At 45.6% G+C, this 17,973-nt stretch overlaps 1 protein-coding gene across 3 annotated transcripts in view; it reads left to right on the top strand.

Annotated features, from left to right (window-relative positions):
* The window catches only part of LOC121443245 (adenylyl cyclase-associated protein 2), a 141,533-nt gene that overhangs the window by 17,784 nt on the left and 105,776 nt on the right, over positions 1 to 17,973 (top strand). For 2 of the 3 annotated variants that reach the window (XM_041644927.1, XM_041644928.1), the window contains 2 exons: positions 7,380 to 7,501; positions 11,810 to 11,913. In XM_041644927.1, the coding sequence (XP_041500861.1) occupies positions 7,381 to 7,501; positions 11,810 to 11,913 (225 nt within the window). In that variant the 5' untranslated portion in view covers position 7,380. The remainder of the gene's footprint in view (positions 1 to 7,379; positions 7,502 to 11,809; positions 11,914 to 17,973) is intronic. The other variant, XM_041644929.1, reaches the window with a different exon arrangement.

The following is a 17,973-nucleotide window of genomic DNA, read 5'->3' as shown; positions in this document are numbered from 1 at the left end:
AGATGAGAGAAGGAGCCACCCTTCTCTAAGGGTATAGGAAGCACTTAGAGATTTTCCATTGTGCTAGCCTCTGTTGACTGGAGAGAAGAGCCAACTGGAAGAAGAGCCAAAAGAGCGGCTAGGGTTGGACCAGGCGTGTTGGCACACACTTATAATCTCAGTTCTCAGGAGACCGAGGAGGAGAATTACAAGTTTGAGGCTAGCCTGTGCTACATAACAAGACTCTTGTCTCAAAAGAAAAAGGAAAAAAAGAAACAGGGTGAGAAAGAAAAAATAAAAGAGGGGGGGAAGCAAGAGGCTGTTTTTGCAAGGAACCTCAAAGTTGGCTCAAGACACCCCAAAACCAAGGTCTCAGCACAAAGGAGATTTATTTGTCCCAGTGGGACAGAGGGCAGGGATAAGGGACAGAGACAGGAGATAGAGGAAGAGAGAGAAGCGGAAAGGAGCAAGGGAGAAGGGGAAGGGATATTTGTCCTGGAGAGACAAAGGACTGCCTCTGAATAGAGAGGAGAAGGCATAACACACAGGAAAATAAACGTTTAAAAAGGTTCAAGGGGAAACCCTCTGTTAGGATGCAGTGTTTAATTCTAACTGGGCCTGCTCATTAGGTGAGCTAAGGGGGGCTTTTGATTGCTGGACTTTAATGCTTTCATAGCTAGACCTTGGTAGTCAGCCTTGGGAGGAGGGATTGGCCAAATAAAAGAGTAGACCTTAGGGAGCTAGTTTCAGGAATGTAATTTAATGGTTTTTAGCAAGGCAGAGGGAACGGGGGCGACGGACAAGGCCTGCCAGAGCCACGTGCCCAAGTGGGCCAATGGCCCTTCGCTGTTAACAATAGGTTTAGGAAACCAGACCTGCCAGCAAATACTGACAGTGGACCTTACTACTAGATGTGACTCTGTGAATTACAGCAACCCTCTTACAAAGACGAACACAAAGAACGGTGTAGGCTCAGAGGTCTGGGCACACTGTAATCCCAGTACTAAGGAAGCAGGGACAGGAAGATTGTGAATTGGAAGCCATCTTGGACTCTGTTGTGAATGTCAGGCAAGCCTGGGCTATATAATGAGACCCTAACTCAAATAAATAGATAGATGGATACATTTAGCATGCCCGTGTGCACTGTGCACTGGTGGAACTCAATGGATAATGCCTTAAAATGGAAGAAAACCGGACAAGGCATAGAGATGAAATCATATTACTTGGAGATGAAAAGGTAATTGTCCAAAGAAATGGCTACAGCAATTGAAAGTAATTATCTCTCAAAATGAAAAGCTATGAGCAGGAAGCTATTGTGTTTTTGTAAGAATTTCACGCTGTGTTTTACAAAAAGGTGGACAAAGAAAAATGGGCAATGTTTTTGCCATGAAGAAATAAGTATTTGAGGATGTAGATAAGTTTAACCAGATCTAAATATTACACAGTATCGCATGATACCTTTTTGAGTCTGGGTCCATCCCACCTTGATAAAGGCAAAAATTAAACTTTACAGAAAGAAAATGAGGCAAGATATGGAGTCAGTGAAGGCATATATTTATAGGTGCATGAATAAAGAAATTGAGGAGAAGGCGTGTATTCAGTATTATTCAGCCGTTAAAGGAATAAAATCCCATCCCATAGTCTGTGCCAATGGTAGGAAGAAATTATATCAAGGGAGATAAGCCAGACACCCCAAAAACAAAACCCCATGTTCTCAGACCTATATGGAAGCTAAAAATACTGATTTCAAGACAGGAAAGAGCAGAACAGTGGTGACTGAAAGCTAGGAAGGGTGGGGGAAGAGAAAGAGAGTGGTTGGCTAATGGCTTCCAACGTGTATAAAGAGGAATAAGACTGAGTATTTGTACTGGCTGGTTTCGTGTATCAACACAAGCTAGAATCACCAGAAAGGAAGGTGTCTCAGTTGAGGGAATGCCTCCATGAGAACTGTCTGTAAGGCATTTTCTCATTTAGTGATCCATGGGCAAGGTCCAGCCAATGGTGGTTGGTACCATTCCTGGGCTGGTGGTCCTGGGTTCTATACGAAAGCAGACTGAGAAAGCCAGTAAGCAGCGCCTCTCCATGGCTTTGGCATCAACTCCTGCCTCCAGGATCCTGCACTGTTTGAGTTGCTGTCTTGACTTTTTTCAGTGATGAGCATTACTGCTGAAGCCAAATAAACCCTCTCCTCCCCAACTTGCATTTTGATCATGGTGTTTCATCCCAGCAATAGAAACTAAGATAACTTGGTACCAGTATAGTGGGGTATTGCTGGGACAGACCTGAACATGTTTAGGGGAGGATTGTAGGAGGACTTTGGAACTTTGGGCTAGAAGAGTGTTACGATTTCTGTGGGACCGTGGAAGATAAGAATGTTGAGAGCAGTGGAAAGGATAAAATGAAGTTTCAGAAGGAAGTTTAAAGATGCTATCAAGGGCCATTTGTTATTTTGAATTAAGAGTCTGTGGTTCTGGTTAGCTGGGGCTGAAGAATCAGCTGTGATTAACAAGATACCGGAACTGCTGAGGTGAAATTTTGCTCTTCCAGGATGCTTGATGCTGGCTGCTGGAGCTAGGAAATTAGTGGTGATTAGGAAGAGACCAGTGTCACTGAGGTGAAATCCTCTGGGATTTGTTTCCTGAGAGCACAGAGAAGCTGTGTTCCAGAGGTGGCCAAGGTTGTACCTTGGGATGGCAGTCAGACTTGGTAATGTGTAAGTATCACCCAAGTGGTACTGGTTTTGAAGTCATGAAGGGGTCATGGAGAGCAGCTGAATCTTAGCGCTGTGAGAGGCCAGGGGAGGCCATTGGTGAAGGTGCAGCCTCAATGACAGTTGAAGGCCCAGGACTGAAGGGGTCATGCAAAGAAGTTGAGGCTCAGCACTATGAAGAGAGCCTGTGAGAGGCTATTGGTGAAAGTACAGCCCGGTTGCAGCAGAAAACCCCAGCATTTTGGAGATGTCAGGACATGGGATGACCACCAAGAGCAGCAGCAGCTGTGGAGTGGAGCCGGCTGGAGCCTAGAATACAAGCTGTGTGTGCTGCGAGGGCAGAGCTGGGGAAATGACTCAGGTCTTTTGGAGGAACCCAGAAGATTGTGAGTGAATCCCAGACATTGGACAGCTGGAATTCGGTTTTGCTTTGATTTGATTGTAACTGTGCCCCGATACTTCCCTATTGAAGTAAGAAAATATTTTACTGGAGCCCACAGTTGAGAGACTTTGAATTTCAAAAGACTTTGAATTTCAAAGAGGTTGGTTATTTTAAAGGGACTGAAATTTCAATGTGTTTGAATTCGTAAAGACCGTGGGACTTTTAAAGTTATTTGTGTTTTTGACATCAGGTCTTGGGGATGAATAAGAAAGGAAGGACTATGGCTTTAATAATGATGTATCTGTGTGTCAGGCTGACAAGGGGCCAGTTGTGCTGGCTGGTTTTGTGTGTTCACTTGACACAAGCTAGAGTCATCAGAGAGGAAGGAGCCCTAGTTGAGGAAATGCCTCCATGAGATCCAGCTATAAAGCATTTTCTCAATTAGTGACCAATGAGAAAGGGCCCAACCCATTGTGGGTGGGGTCACCCCTGGGTTTGTGGTCCTGGGTTCTACAAGAAAACAGGTCGAGCAAGCCATGAGGAGCAAGCCAGTAAGCAACACCCTTTCATGGCTTCTGCATCAGCTCCTGCCTACAGGCTCCTCCCCTGTTTGAGTTCCTGTCCTGACTTCCTTCAGAAATGAACAGTAATGTGGAAGTATAAGCCAAATAAACCCTTTCCTCCCCAACTTGCTTTTTGGTCATGGTGTTTCGTTGCAGCAATAGAAACCCTAACACAGTATATTAACTGTACCTTACCACAACCTCTTGTATATAGTTCCTGAAGAACTAAGAGGGGAGCTTGAAGACCCAAGCACACAGAGTGATGACTTGCTGTGTAAGTGGCTAGAAAGGCTAACACAGTCCTGATTCAGTCGTACACAATCCTGAGTCCCCATACTGTGTCCTGTAACTGTGCTAGGTCAACTGAAAGGAGAAAGAATAGCATGGGAGGGAAAAAGAGAAGGGAAAGTTTAAATAAGAAAAATAATAACGCACCAAGATGGGTTTTCCATTGTAATTCATCTCAAGAGATACTTAAAAAATTAACTTACAGAGAATTAAAGATCAATGTTGAGTATGGGCAAAGCAGTGTGGATCTGGAATAATTTCAGGAGGTGAAATATCAGCTGATCAAGGTCAGCCTTGGCTACAGAGTTAGTTCAAGACCAGCCTACTCTACATGAAGAGTTCCAGGCCAGCCAAGCCTACATATCGAGACTGTTTTGTTTTTATTTTTAAGAAAGAAAATTACCCTCAAATACAGTTTCCTAAAACAAATCTTCAGGTGACTGGAATGATGGTTCAGAGCTAAGAGCACTGGCTGCTCTTCCAGAGGACCTCGGTTCGATTCCCAGCACCCACACAGCAGCTCACGGTTGTCTGTAACTCCCATCCGAGAGAATCCAGTGCTGTCTCCTGACCTCTGTGGGCATCAGGCGTGCTCATGGTGCATAGACACACAGACAGACAAAACATCCATACAAATTGATATAGTAAACAAACCAACTTTAAAAACATGAAATGTCAGAATGTAACACTTTCTCCTTTGGCTAACCCTCCCTCCCTGGTCTGATGTGCTATAGGCAGTAGAGAGTAACCTATAGGACGCCTTCTTCATGAACAGGATGGCCAGAATTTTGTCGAGCCATGCTTGAGCTACACCGTCTGAGCCAGACTCCTGATTCTTTAGTGGGAGATTTGGCTTCCTGTTCTGAACACTTCTGATCCTTAAACTGTCTGTCATCTAGCTAACTCGCCCCTCACCCTGTTCCACTGGCCTCCTAACATAACTCTCATGTCTGACTCCCTTGCTCAGACCTATTCCTCACCAGACCCTGCTGTTCCATTTGCTGTGGCAACTCTGGGCCTTTCCCCAACCCCTTTAATTCCCTGCTCCTGTCCAAAGTCAGCTAAGAGCATGTTGAAATGCCAGGGCAAATAGACTGGAATGTGGAGAATCGATAGCCATTTTTTTTTGTTTATTATTGATGGTCTGGATAGCAGCTGAGGTCAAATGTAGACAGAGTGAGAAAATTTGCGTGGGCTGCATGGCTACCTCAGATCCTGGTGTATACTTTCTCCTGTCTGTTGTCGAGTGTCTCTAACACACTGCTTCAGGATTGTAAAGCTGGAGGTGTCCTTAGAAGCTGTGACATGACTTGGTGTTTCTACACGAAGTGGCCTCTGAGTGGCTTTTAGACCACATTCCACAGCAATCTGCCTCAGCCTGCAGCTGATACGCTGAGTCCTGTTGTCTTTCAACATGGGTGACACTCACTACTAGATAGCTTGAGTCTGGAACCGGTTGAGGAGTCTGATTAAGCCGCAGGCTGGGAAGGCAGTCTCAAGTGTGAAATGTAACAGGCTCTCCCAAAACAGCTTGCCCCGATCCGGGAGAGCCAGAGGTGGTTTGGGGACCCGGGTAGCAGAGCAGATGCTTTTCCCTGCTATCATAGACTAGGTCCAGGGTGGTAACATTTGGCAAGTTTGACTAACAGGGAACCAAGATAACTGACCAGATGGGCAACTATTAAAAGATTTAAGGGGCTTTGATCATTCCCAAATGGCCTTCGCCCACCTATGAGATACCCAGTTCCCCTGCAAGAAGATTATGTAAAGGATTCAGTTAAACCTCTCCTTCCTTTTCCCCCTCCAATTGCAACAGCATCAGAAGCTCTGACGTGAAGAGGAAAAGAATAGCTGAGAAACTTCTAATTTTGCAGCCCCTTGGGATTAGATGCTGGATTCAGCTGTGCAGCGAGTCCTGCTCCATATTTTGAGAGAGCTGCTGCTGGCAGCTTCCAGAGCGATGGGTTTCCAAAATAGACCATGAGTTCTGCCTCCCTCTCTGGCTACTGATATTTGAATGCTGACGTACAGAGCTGGGCACATGGTTAGATGTAGTTAACCTTGCTTTTGGAATCTAGGGCGGTCTGTGAGTGTCGTATTTAAGCTGAAAATGCAGGGCTTTTCTCTCCTGGCTTCTGGGGGAAATCTGATGTATTCACGCATCCCATAACATAAGTGACACAGCTCACCCATGCTCCAGGGTAGCTGTGTCTGTGATTCAGAAGCATTCTGCCTCTCCTTTGCTCAGAATGAAAAGTTGGAAATTTCATACACGTGGAAGGAACCATAGACCGTGGCTAAAGCAAGCATGTTTTCTTCTCTTTGGGGCAGTGGACTGACTTTTACCAAAGGCTGTCATAAGTAAGTGTCTAGAGATATAGCTCATAGACACCACTCACTTCATTGAATTTAGATGTTCAGGGTGGGAAGTCTAGAACTAGTAATGTTACCTATGGACTCAGTCAAATGTGTGTTTGGAAACAGAAAAGGATGGATGTACAGTCCCACTCTCGTCCCTGATGCCTCAGTCAGCTTCCCTCTCTACTCCAGCCAGAATAGTGGATAACGTAAGATCCAGTCTCTAAAAACCAGCCCACTGAAGACTAACGTGCATCTGAAAGTAATCAGTAGCCTCCACAAGGAAAACAGCCACCTTTATTCCTTTAAACTAAAACCTCTGCAATTCAGAATCATTATAATTTAAGATAATTTCACAGCGGAAACACTGAAACAAACTGACAATAATTAATACCAGGAGGTGATGGTATTTCCTCGCTTGCTAAATAATACCCAAGTCTATAAACTCACGTTTCACACAATTAGGTGAACAAGGATCATCAGTGGGTTTGGAGTTGCCTATGTAATCACACTTTAACAGAATTACTAGTACTAGTTAAAATGTGTTCCCACCGCTTAGCCTAGTAAGCATTTGTGGTGTTAATTTGGGGTTGTGTGTTTTTGGCTTTTAGGTAAGTGCTGTACAAAAATGGTGTCAGGCCACAACATTGGAAGCATATAGGCAGACAGCTGGAGATAATAGAAAGCTGGGTAATATATGTGTCTTAGGTTTTTTACCATGTTTTAAAAAAAATCATCCCAGGCATGGTAGCACATACCTTTAATCCCAGCACTGGGGAAGAAGAGGAAATTGGATCTCTCTGAGTTCAAGGTCTGCCTGGTCTACATTGCAAGTTTCAGGACAACCAGGGCTACATAGAGAGATCCTTGCAAATAAATTATAAATAAATATCTTTGAACTGAGTAGAAAACAAGCCCAATATAATTTTCGTTTTGAATAAGCTTTTTTTTTTTTTTTAAGTTTCGGAGGATTTCATGACAGGGAGGTAGCGAAAGCCATTCTGAGTGGTGTTTATCTTCTCTCTCACGGTTCAGTGGGATGATGTCAGTTTGCTGATCCTCAGTATCTCACACAATCTCTCTGCCCATGTCCTTCTAGAATGGCAGACATGCTGGGACTGATGGAGAGACTGGAATGCGCGGTCAGCCGGCTGGAGCAGCTGTCTGCAGGTTCACGTGGGCCTCCTGGAGACTGTGGAGAAGTTAATGGTGTCAATGGAGGTAGGGCCATAGCCTGATGTCATTACTGGTCTCTTTGTGGGTCACTTAATCCTGCCTTCCATCCTGGGAGTGATCCGTGGGAAAGAACGTGAAGGGTTACATTCTCCTTCTCCCACCAATACATGCAGATTTTATGCGCCACCTTAAAAAGCAAACTCTGAAAGTTTCAACCCTTAATCCACAAAAATGGTCAAGATCTGTGCTTCTGAAGAATGTAATCCGCAACCAAAGAGGCATTATTATTTTGTTTTAATGTGTAACTATATTATTGAAGTAATTATCAAAGCTAGAATAAGCATGTTCAGTTAGAATACAAACTGAAAAGGATTAAAGTGCTGTGAGTTTTCACTTTAAGGACATTATGGGCACTGCAGCTTTGGCTACATCTTGTCCCAGGTTAAGCCAAAAATGGAACAAGTCCATGCCCACACCACGTGACCTGACCTCTGACCTTTCCTAGCTAATAGTCCTTTTGAAATGGGAACAAGTGCTGAGGACAGCTTTAGGGTTGGAGAGGTGACAGTAAATACCAGATAACCCATATAGCAAACTTCAAGTTATCTACAATAATTTTTCAGTTTCCTTTTTGAGTAAGATTGTAGTTTAAGAAGTAAAAAGGGAGGATACCCATTAAATTTGAATTTCAAATGGAGAAACTTTTTTGTATCAATGTTTCTCAAATACTGTGTAGCATATAAATGTATTAAAAATCTACTCATTGCTCATCTGAAATTAAAATTTAACAGGGTGATCTGTATTGAATTTGCAGTTCTGTTCTTGATCTGCACACACACACACACACACACACACACACACACACCTAAGATGTGCCTGTAGTTTTATCTTAAGCCCTTTCAGTTGGTATCTGGACCTCATAAGCCTCATTTCTATGGCAATGACTTTCCAACTTTGTTTCACTTTGTCCTTGACACTAAGTGGCTGCAGACATTTCCTTAAGGGCTCTGACCTTCAATAAAAAGCCTGTAAGTGCACAAAATGAAGTTACAATCCAGGAGATAACAGGTGTCTAAATAAAATAAAGTTACAATCCAGGAGATAATGGGCATCTAAATAAAGAGGGAAAGCCCAAACTTTGACCCTCACACATTCAAAAAGGTAGCAGACAAAACTAAATTATTTCTTTTATTTAAAAAAAAAAATGGGGGGTGGGTGTGGGAAGATGGCTCAGTGGGTCAAATGGATTCAGATCCTCAGAACCCATTTAAAAGCTGGGACTATAATCCTAGCACTAGACGCAGAAATGGGGAATCCAGGGAATCTCTGAGCTCTGGGTTCAGCAAGGATCCTGCCTCAACTCAGATGGTGGACAGTGACTGAGGAAGACACATCAACTTCATACCTCTAAATGCAAACGCACATGCATGCACACCCACACACGTCCAAGCCTGTACGCGTATGTACACATCCCATGTGCACACACACATGTCCAAGCCTGTGCGCATATGTACACATCACATGCGCACCCACACACTTCCAAGCCTGTACACATATGTACACATCCCATGTGCACACACACGTCCAAGCCTGTGCGCATATGTACACATCCCATGTGCACACACACACGTCCAAGCCTGTGTGCATATGTACACATCACATGCACCTATACAGGCAAAGGAGAAAGAAATGTCCCGAGAATTTGATAGGCTAAATAAAATCGGAGGGCACAAAATTCAATTATTTGACATTTAGACAAATATTTTCTGATACAACAAATTATTTCTAATCAGTTATTGAAGCAAAGGTCTCCTGGAAAACTTAACCAACAGTTTATTTTACTTAAAGTGGGGTAATTAGGGAGGCATCTGAATGGTACCTGTTCCTAAAACATTTTATTCAATCTGAAGTAATGTCATTTCTTCCTCTTAGCCAGATCTGGTGATCCGAAACTCTGAAGCAGCCTCTTACCCAGCTGTGGGGGTGCACACCTAGAATCCTAGCACCTGGGGTACACACCCAGAATCTCAGTGCCTGGAGTACACACCTAGAACCTCAATACCTGGGGTACACACCCAGAACCCCAACACCTGGGATACATACCCAGAACCCCAATACCTGGGGTTCACACCCAGAACTCCAGCACCTGGGGTACACACCCAGAACCGCAATACCTGGGGTACACTCCCAGAACTCCAGCACCTGGGGTACACACCCAGAACCCCAATACCTGGGGTACACACCCAAAATCCCAGCACCTGGGGTACACACCTAGAACCCCAACACCTGGGATACAAACCCAGAACCCCAATACCTGGGGTACACACCCAGAACCACAGCACCTGGGGCACATACCCAGAACCCCAATACCTAGAGAACACACCCACAATCCCAGCACCTGAGGTACACACCCAGAACCCCAATACCTAGGGAACACACCCAGAATCCCAGCACCTGGGGTACATACCCAGAACTCCAGCACTTGGGATACTGAGGCAGGAGGATTGTGTAAAATATTTACTAATTAATTGGGTTCCCCAAAAAATATAGGTACTGTATTATTATCCTACATTGCTCTATTATGTCCTATATTAAATAAAGCTATTTCTTTTACACTTCAAAGGAAATTTAGAGAAAGGACACAGGAACACAGGCCACTACAAACACATACCATCCAAACATCAAGAACTTTTGTTTATGATAAGTTTGGTGTTTGGGGGTTTTTTTGTTGTTGTTGTTTTCTGTTTTGTTTTCCTGGGTAGTTTCAGCTCCACAGCTGGAGAAATGCGTTTGTGTCCCTGCCCTGTGATGAGCATGGTCCTGGATGCAGGAGCACTCAGATGAATTATACACGGTCCTCATCCCTCCAGCATCTCTGCTCTGCCTCCGTAACTATTCAGAGTGGGAGATGCTTTGATTAAGAGACGACGCTCAAAGGATACAGTGTGGGGGAGAAACAGATCATTAATGGCTGCCCGGAGGAGGTGTGAACAGAGTCCAGGGATGAAAGGGGACTGGAAACATATTCTCTTTCATCATTTTACCTTTTGCTAGGCAGCAGCATCCCTCATGTTTCTGGAATTTTCTCCCCCTTTAAATATCCACAGAGACCTCTCACACCTCCCTCAATGACAAACTGGGTTACAGGATAACTCCCGTTCAAGGGGCTGCTGAGTTGTTTGGCCTGAGATGTGGGGGGCTGTCAGTCACTGTCCTCACCCCACTCCAACCCCTCCTTGTGTGTGGAAATGGACAATTGGGATAAAAAGGGAAAGAAGTCTCTCTCTTAGTTTTGTGAGCAGGGATGACTTAGTTGAAAAATAAAAGGGGCTTTGGTTTGGGTTTTAATAAACTACAAGGATAAATTTATCAATATTAAGGACAGAAAGTCAGGATTTTAGGTTTTCTTTCAGTTAATTGAAGAGCAGAGAGGGAACCGAGCTTGCTCGTTGGACTGCTGCCCCTCCAGCTTGCGCAGCGCATTGGCTCACCATGCTCTGTACAGATCAATCCCTGAGGAAACTCACTGACTCTCTGCCCATGCGTTCTCCCCCTGGGAAGTAAAGAAGGAAGAGAATTAGTGGTTTTAGCTCTGTTTCCCCTCTTTCCCAGAGTTCACTTGTCCTCTGAATTCCTGGGGACTCTGGGTAACTCTCTAGGTTGGTATTGTATCTGGGAGGCTATGGAGGCAGAAGCAGTGACTTCGAGGAACTTGGGTCAGCTCAGTTTGGGCATCTACCTTTTGTTTGATCTGTGCCTTTGACCAGTCGCCTGCTGTCAGGACTCCTGTTCCCTTATATATAACATAGAGATGCCCCTGCTCATCTTGCTGGGCTTGGGGACGCATCTGTTACTTTTCTCATCGATGGAACAAAATGCCTAATAAAAACCAAATTAAGGACTTGTTTGAACTCATAGTTTGAGCCACAGCCCATCATGCCACGAAGTCTTAGTGGCAGGAGCAGGAGGCAGTGGTCACGTGGCAGCCACAGTCAGGAAGCAGAGAGATGAAACTGGCTGTCTCCTCTTCCGTCAGTGCAGGACACCAGCCGTGCCATCACATGTAGGGGCATCTTACAGTTAACCGTCTCTGGAAGCTCCCTCACGGACACACATGGAGGTGTGTCTGTTTGGTGGTCCTAAGTCCACTTGAGCTGATAATCAAGGTAATGGTCACGGGAGAGAATGAATGATGCTGAGGAAATTGGGCAGAAATGATTGTCCTCAGTAAACACGGGGCGTGTGGAGGAATGCCAGGCTGAGGAAGTGTAGCAGTGAGGATATTCGACCTGTGGCAAGCCAGTCCCAGCTTTCCACGAGACCACCCGGGAGTAATGGAGCCATTCTCTTCGGCAGGCGTGGCACCGTCTGTGGAAGCCTTTGACAAGCTGGTGAACAGTATGGTGGCTGAGTTCTTAAGGAACAGCAGAGTCCTTGCTGGGGATGTAGAGACGCATGTGAGTATTTCCTTAACCCCCAGACGATCCCGATGGCGTCACAATGTCTCTGTGGTTACTTTTCCCTTCACTTGTGCAGTCATTTACATATCTGCCCTACAAGAGTCTACCAAGTCAAGCGTCTGTGAGCACTGTTCTAGAAGCCAGGAGTTCAGGGATGAATGAGACAAGAGAGTCCTGCCCCACCCCCACCTCGTAACTTTTTACCTTTGGGAAACAAAAGACATGCATAACTATACAACCAACTGAGGTATTATAGGTATGACCTAAAAATTAAGGGAATAGACAATGATGTGGAAAGTTTTGAAATTGGGGTTGTTGGTTTAGGAACCGTATCTCAGGAGGTGACATTTGAGCAGAGATCTTAGTAGAGAGAGGGAGCGGGAGGGGTGGTTATGGAGCAGGGTGGTCCAGATAGAGGGGAGGGTTAGAGCAAACCCCTGAGGATGCTGGAACATGCCGTTCCCAGCAAGGCAAACAGCTGCTGGGGAAGGTGAATTAGGGAGAGAGGTAGCTTGGAACCAGAGCCGGATAGGACCTGTTAGTCACAGTGAAGGACTTCCGTGTATGCTTGGTGTGACAGGAAGCTACAGAGGGCACTGAACACAGGGATTAGCGTGAATTCCTGTCACTTTACAAAAAGCTCCCCCAGCAGAATTGACTCAGGCACCCTTTTTCCCCAGGGTCAGACTGAGGCTATTACTAACACCTGTTGGGATGTTTCTGTCATCAGAAAATAGAAAGTGTGGGCACGGAGGTGGTGAAATCGGAACCCCCGGGTTCTGTTTGTGGGAAGGGAAAATGGCGTGCCCGTCAGAGAAAATGGATTGGCAGCGGAGTAAACGTATGAGCTCTCATTCAAGCACCAACCCCAAAGCCATGCAAACAGACTTTCAAAGTGACCTTTGTACCCCCGAGTTCAGAACAGCGTGAGCCACAACAGCCAAGAGGTAAAAGGTGCAGAAAAGAAAATCCTGGTATGTGCTGTAAGATGGGTGAACACTGAGGACGTGGTGCTAAGGGAAATAAACAAGACACAGAAAGGAGTCCACTGCATGAGTCCATCTATATGAGGCATCCAGAGCGGCAAACTGATAGACACAGAGACTAGGATGGGGGTCATCAGAGGCAGGGATGGGAGGCAATGAGGAGTTGTCTAATGGGTGTGACCTTTCTACTTCCAAAGCCTAGAAATCCCATGGCAGCAGGAGTGTAATGGCACTGAATTGCTTGGCTAGAAATGGCTAAGATGGCAATGTGCTCTCGCCGTTTTATTCTCGTGTGTGTGCATGCTCATGAGTGTGTGGCTGCACATGCAGTGCTGGGAGAAAGAAGCTGAGTCAGGGAGTCGCCATGATTCTCCCATTCCAGACAGACGCAGGTTAAGATCATTCCTGGTAAGCCAGCTCTTGGGCTACACAGATTAATAGAAATGGGTTAGATCAATATGTAAAAGCTAGCCAATAAGAAACTGAAACTAATGGGTCAGGCAGTGTTTAAAAGAATACAGTTTCCGTGTAATTATTTCGGAGCATAAGCTAAAGCTAGCCATGTGGGCGGCTGGGTGCCGGGGACGCAGCCCCGCCGCTCCTTACTACAACAATGCAGCTGTGTGTGCATGTATGTGGGGCCAGAGGTCAATCCCGGGTGTCTTTCCTCGGGTGAAATCCACCTTGGTTTTGAGACAGGGTCTCCCTGGGGCCTGATGCTTACTGGGTGGAGTAGGTGGGCAGGCAGGCCCCAGGGATCATCTTGTCGCCCCTTTCCCAGCACTGGGTTTACAACTGTGCACATGGCTGGTTTTTAACACGGGTGCCAGTGATCAAATGTGTTGGTGAAGCCAGCCCTTTACTAGCTGGCATTTCTCGCCAACCCATTTTCTTACTGCATTCTTAAGTCATTATGCAAAGTAGTGTGTTTCATTGTGACATTTTCATACCTGTGCGCCACTCCACTGTGTTCCAGTTTGTGCCCCTCCCCTGCTGTCCCCCTCCGGGAACCCGTGCCTCGAGCAGGCTCCCTTCCTCAGATTTCCCTACTTTCTGCTCTTATGTCACAATATTCCACTGCTCTCTCTCCACGTTCTTAATATCTCTTCTGCCACTGTGATCCCCTTTCTAACCCACACACAGACACATGTACACACACACACATACACACACACACACATACACACACACACAAATGCAATTTTCTTATGTTGTCTTCTAATGACTTGTTTTTTTCCAAGTACAGCCTGGGAGAAAGGAAAAAAATCCTAGAATCTGGAAACTCCTGTTAGAAGAGATCGTTAAGGATGTGTGTCTGATCTGCTAGCTAAAGACAGTTTTATTCCCCAGCAGTTAGTCACCGTTTACATTCATAGCAAAAACACCAATCAGGCCAGTTAGAAACTTCAGGATAAGTGAAGCATTGGGCTGCTTTTCAGGGCTCTGTCTCGGAGGATAGAAAACCAACTCTTTGTCCCTGTAGGTGTCTCTCCATCAGATGATCCTGGCAAAGACACTTTTGACGTAGGTTTATAGAAAATCCTATGCTTATGCTCACCTTACTAGACCTGGATGGAGGTGGGTGGTCCTTGGACTTCCCACAGGGCAGGGAACCCTGATTGCTCTTCAGGCTGACAAGGGAGGGGGACTTGATGGGGGAGGGTGGAAATGGGAGGCGGTGGCGGGGAGGAGGCAGAAATCGCGGGGAGGAGGCAGAAATCTTTAATAAATAAATTAAAAAATTAAAAAAAATCCTATGCTTGAATAAAGTCCTTTGAGATTAGGGAACCTCCTCTGCTGATAGTGTACTCAGCACTCAGCACTGGTCTTGCTGGGGGATCTGGTAACGTCACCTCACAGTGTATTTGTCTGCCACAGTTGCCCCCCACTGTTCTTAAATGTTTCTCTTGAAATACTCATGGGTGGAAAGGGGAAAGATTGGGTCCATCTGCGGTTCAGGGAAGTCTATTTTGAGACAGCCGCTTCCACGGTTCCTTACTCACAATGAACGCCACACGGGTGTCTTTACACTGACCCTTTGATATCTGGTTGTCTTTATTTCTATGAAGGTTTATATACTGTGAGATAGTGTTGAGTGTCTCATACTTGCTGGCACAGTCTACGTGGAAGCCAAATTCGCATGTCCCCAGTATGAAGTTCTCGAGTGATGCTGTCTCGGTGATTCCCGACCTGTGACCTTCAGTTGCTGACTTTATGTTTTTGGGGTAGGACAGTACATCTGATCTCTGGCTAATAGCATCTCACGAAGCCCTCGGTAGACACTTGAGTCGGAAAACAGGGAGGCTTAGAAATCAGTACTCGAGTTTGTGTTTTTCGGAAAGGGCAGCTTTGCAGAGTGAGCCCTCCCGTTGCGTGGCGAACAGTCCCTTTGAGTTCCTTTGTGAATAAAGTGAGGTGTAAGTATAATTGGATTTAAATGAAGGGTTCTCCCCTCCCCACTCATCAGCTTGTAAACAGAGTGACTCTAATGAAAATCCGTTCTCGATAATGAATATGCAATGTCTCACAAGTGCCGTGCTTATTTTTAATAGAAGGGAAGACTGAAAAGAGAAACGGGGAGGGACTAGGGGAGGACTGGAGAGGAGAGAGGTGCCCAGGAGAAGGGAAGGAAAGGAGAGCACAGGGGAGAGAAAAGGAAAGGAGGAGAGGGAGAAGAGAAAACACGGGGGAAGCGAGAGCCAGGGGGCAATAAAAGAGAGAGGCTTGCCATCTGAAAACTTGGGCCCAGCTCTGTAACACAAAGAAAAGCGCAGGCAGCCGGAGCCCATCTGCCTGTTGCTTTAATGATGTGAACGAGCAGTTTAGGTCTGCACCCTCACAGAGCCCTGTGTCATCAGAGTTAAGCCTGCAGCTGCCAGCTCTCCCGTGAGCCAAAAGTGTGTGTGTGGGGAGGGGGGGGGTGAACTTTGTTCCAAGAACACACCTGTTGCCTCGAGAAAGGAACGCTCCCATACCTGATTGTACAGTATGGAAACCTGAGAAGGAGGCCAGCACGCATCATGTCCAGTCCTGTCCCCCGGCTTAGCAGCTATTTCACAGATACTAATCATGAGTAGGCAGGCAGGCAGGCAGGCAATGATTTAATGTCTATCTCTGTGTGCTGGCTGCTGGTCCGGCTTTAATTTCCCCAACACTCAATAGTCTATTGACAGAAGAGACCACAAAAAGGGGGAATTAATGGTGACAATTAGGACATTCTGCCGAACCCAAGAACATAACAGGTTTATAAAAGATTAGATCTGCCTAAGCCTTCTTGTGTGCAACATAAACCAGAGGGCTTATATAAATTACTCTCCAGCCAGAGAACAATGACACAGCCGGTGCTTCCTTTAGAAGAATAAACAATGCATAATTTTATGATAGATCTTTAAGGTAAACATCGTTTTGGCCATGAAATGAAGGGGTCCTCTACAATAGAGCCCATATATCACCAGCGAGGTCTTGGAAGTCACAGCAATGGATTGGGGTGACTTGTATGCTGTGTTGTGTTGTGTTCTTGTTTCTTTTGTAGAGCTAGAGCTAGAGCGCAGTTGGAAGACCTGGATCTGTGCCTCCTCACCATATAAACCTCGTGTGGTCGCAGATGCCTACAACTGGTCCCCAGCACTATGGAGGTGGAGGCAGGAGGCTCTGCATAGTGGGGTGGGGGGGTGTTGAGGCCAGCATGGGCTACGAGAAACTTCATCTTAACAAACTAACCCCCAAATCAGTGGCATTGTTATTCCCAGCTTACGGAACTAATCATGAGCCTGTTGCTGAGTGACTTGATAGTTGCAAAGCAGCTGCCAACGACAGCTGGAAGTCCTAAGTCCTTGAACATTTCCTGGGTGTGGAATATTTATTTCCTTTTCTTGATTAAAATGAATTTAAAAGAAAAAGCTCATATTGATTGTTTCATATAAAAAGAGAATCACAATTTAAACAAAAAGACAGTAAAATGAAACCAAGCATAGCCCACATGTATAATGTAGACGCACTGTGAGCCATGCTGTCTTTGTCTTCCTGACCTTGTAGGATAAGCATTTTTAGACAGTTATTGGACAGCCTCCCTTGATGGCTGTTGGGGTGGTGTTTTGAGACAGAGGGTCATGTAGTACACGTTGACCTCAAATTTGCTATGTATCTAAGCCTGGCTTTGAACTCCTGTCCCTTCCAAGTGTTGGGATCACAGATACACACCCACAAAGGCTCACCATTGATGCCTCTTATCACTGTACCACATGCTGAGAGTTCTAACTGTCCACTTAATTAATCTATGGAATGTTTGGTTCATGTCATGCCATGCTGACTAGCAGAGAGATTCCAAGGGAAGCAAAGTGGTCTTCCTTGCCCTCTTCTTCAGCCATGTTGGTCTTCCAGTTGACTTCTGTTTTCCTGCTTGTTGTTGTAATTCATTTAAACACTTGCCTTTAGGAAGGTGTTTTAGTGATCACAAGCCGGCCAAACACGATCTCAACAGGAATTCTGATTCCTGGGCTCCCACATGCTATGAATCCAGCATCACTATCCCTACAGCCTCAGCTGTTAGTGACAGCCCCAATTTTCAGACAAGAAAACATTTGGGTATCATCCAAATTATGTCTTCTTCTATCCCTCCCTCGTTCTATTTCTCTTTTCCTTTCTTCCTTCCTCTCTTCCCTCCCCCTCCCTCCATTCCTTTTCTCTGTTATTTTTCCTTTTCCCTCCCTCTTTTCCATCCTTTTCTCAGTTCTCTAATTTTCTTTCCCTCCTTCCTCTCTCCTTTTCTCTCTCCCTCTCTTTCTCTCCCTTCCTTCCCTCCTTCCACCTGTCCATCCATTCTCCATAGAAAAGAATCTATACCCTAGAGAAAATAATTAATGTGGGGGCAGATTAAAGGACAGCCGAGATTTGCAGCACAGCTGGGAATCTGATCCCAGAGTCCTCTCTGGCACTTAAGCTGATGCCTGCTCTGACTTTTTGGGCAGCTGTGGCTCCCACGACCTTTCTCCTCATGAGAAGAAAACAAGGTGGCAGAACGCAGGGTGGGCACAGGGCTGGGAAGAGGCCAAATGCAAGGCAGGCACAGGGC

This window comes from Microtus oregoni, unplaced genomic scaffold, assembly GCF_018167655.1.
Source record: "Microtus oregoni isolate MIOR12 unplaced genomic scaffold, Mior012 000103F_ref0000194, whole genome shotgun sequence".
Taxonomy (NCBI): domain Eukaryota; kingdom Metazoa; phylum Chordata; class Mammalia; order Rodentia; family Cricetidae; genus Microtus; species Microtus oregoni.
This window is presented reverse-complemented; position numbering and strand designations above follow the sequence as displayed.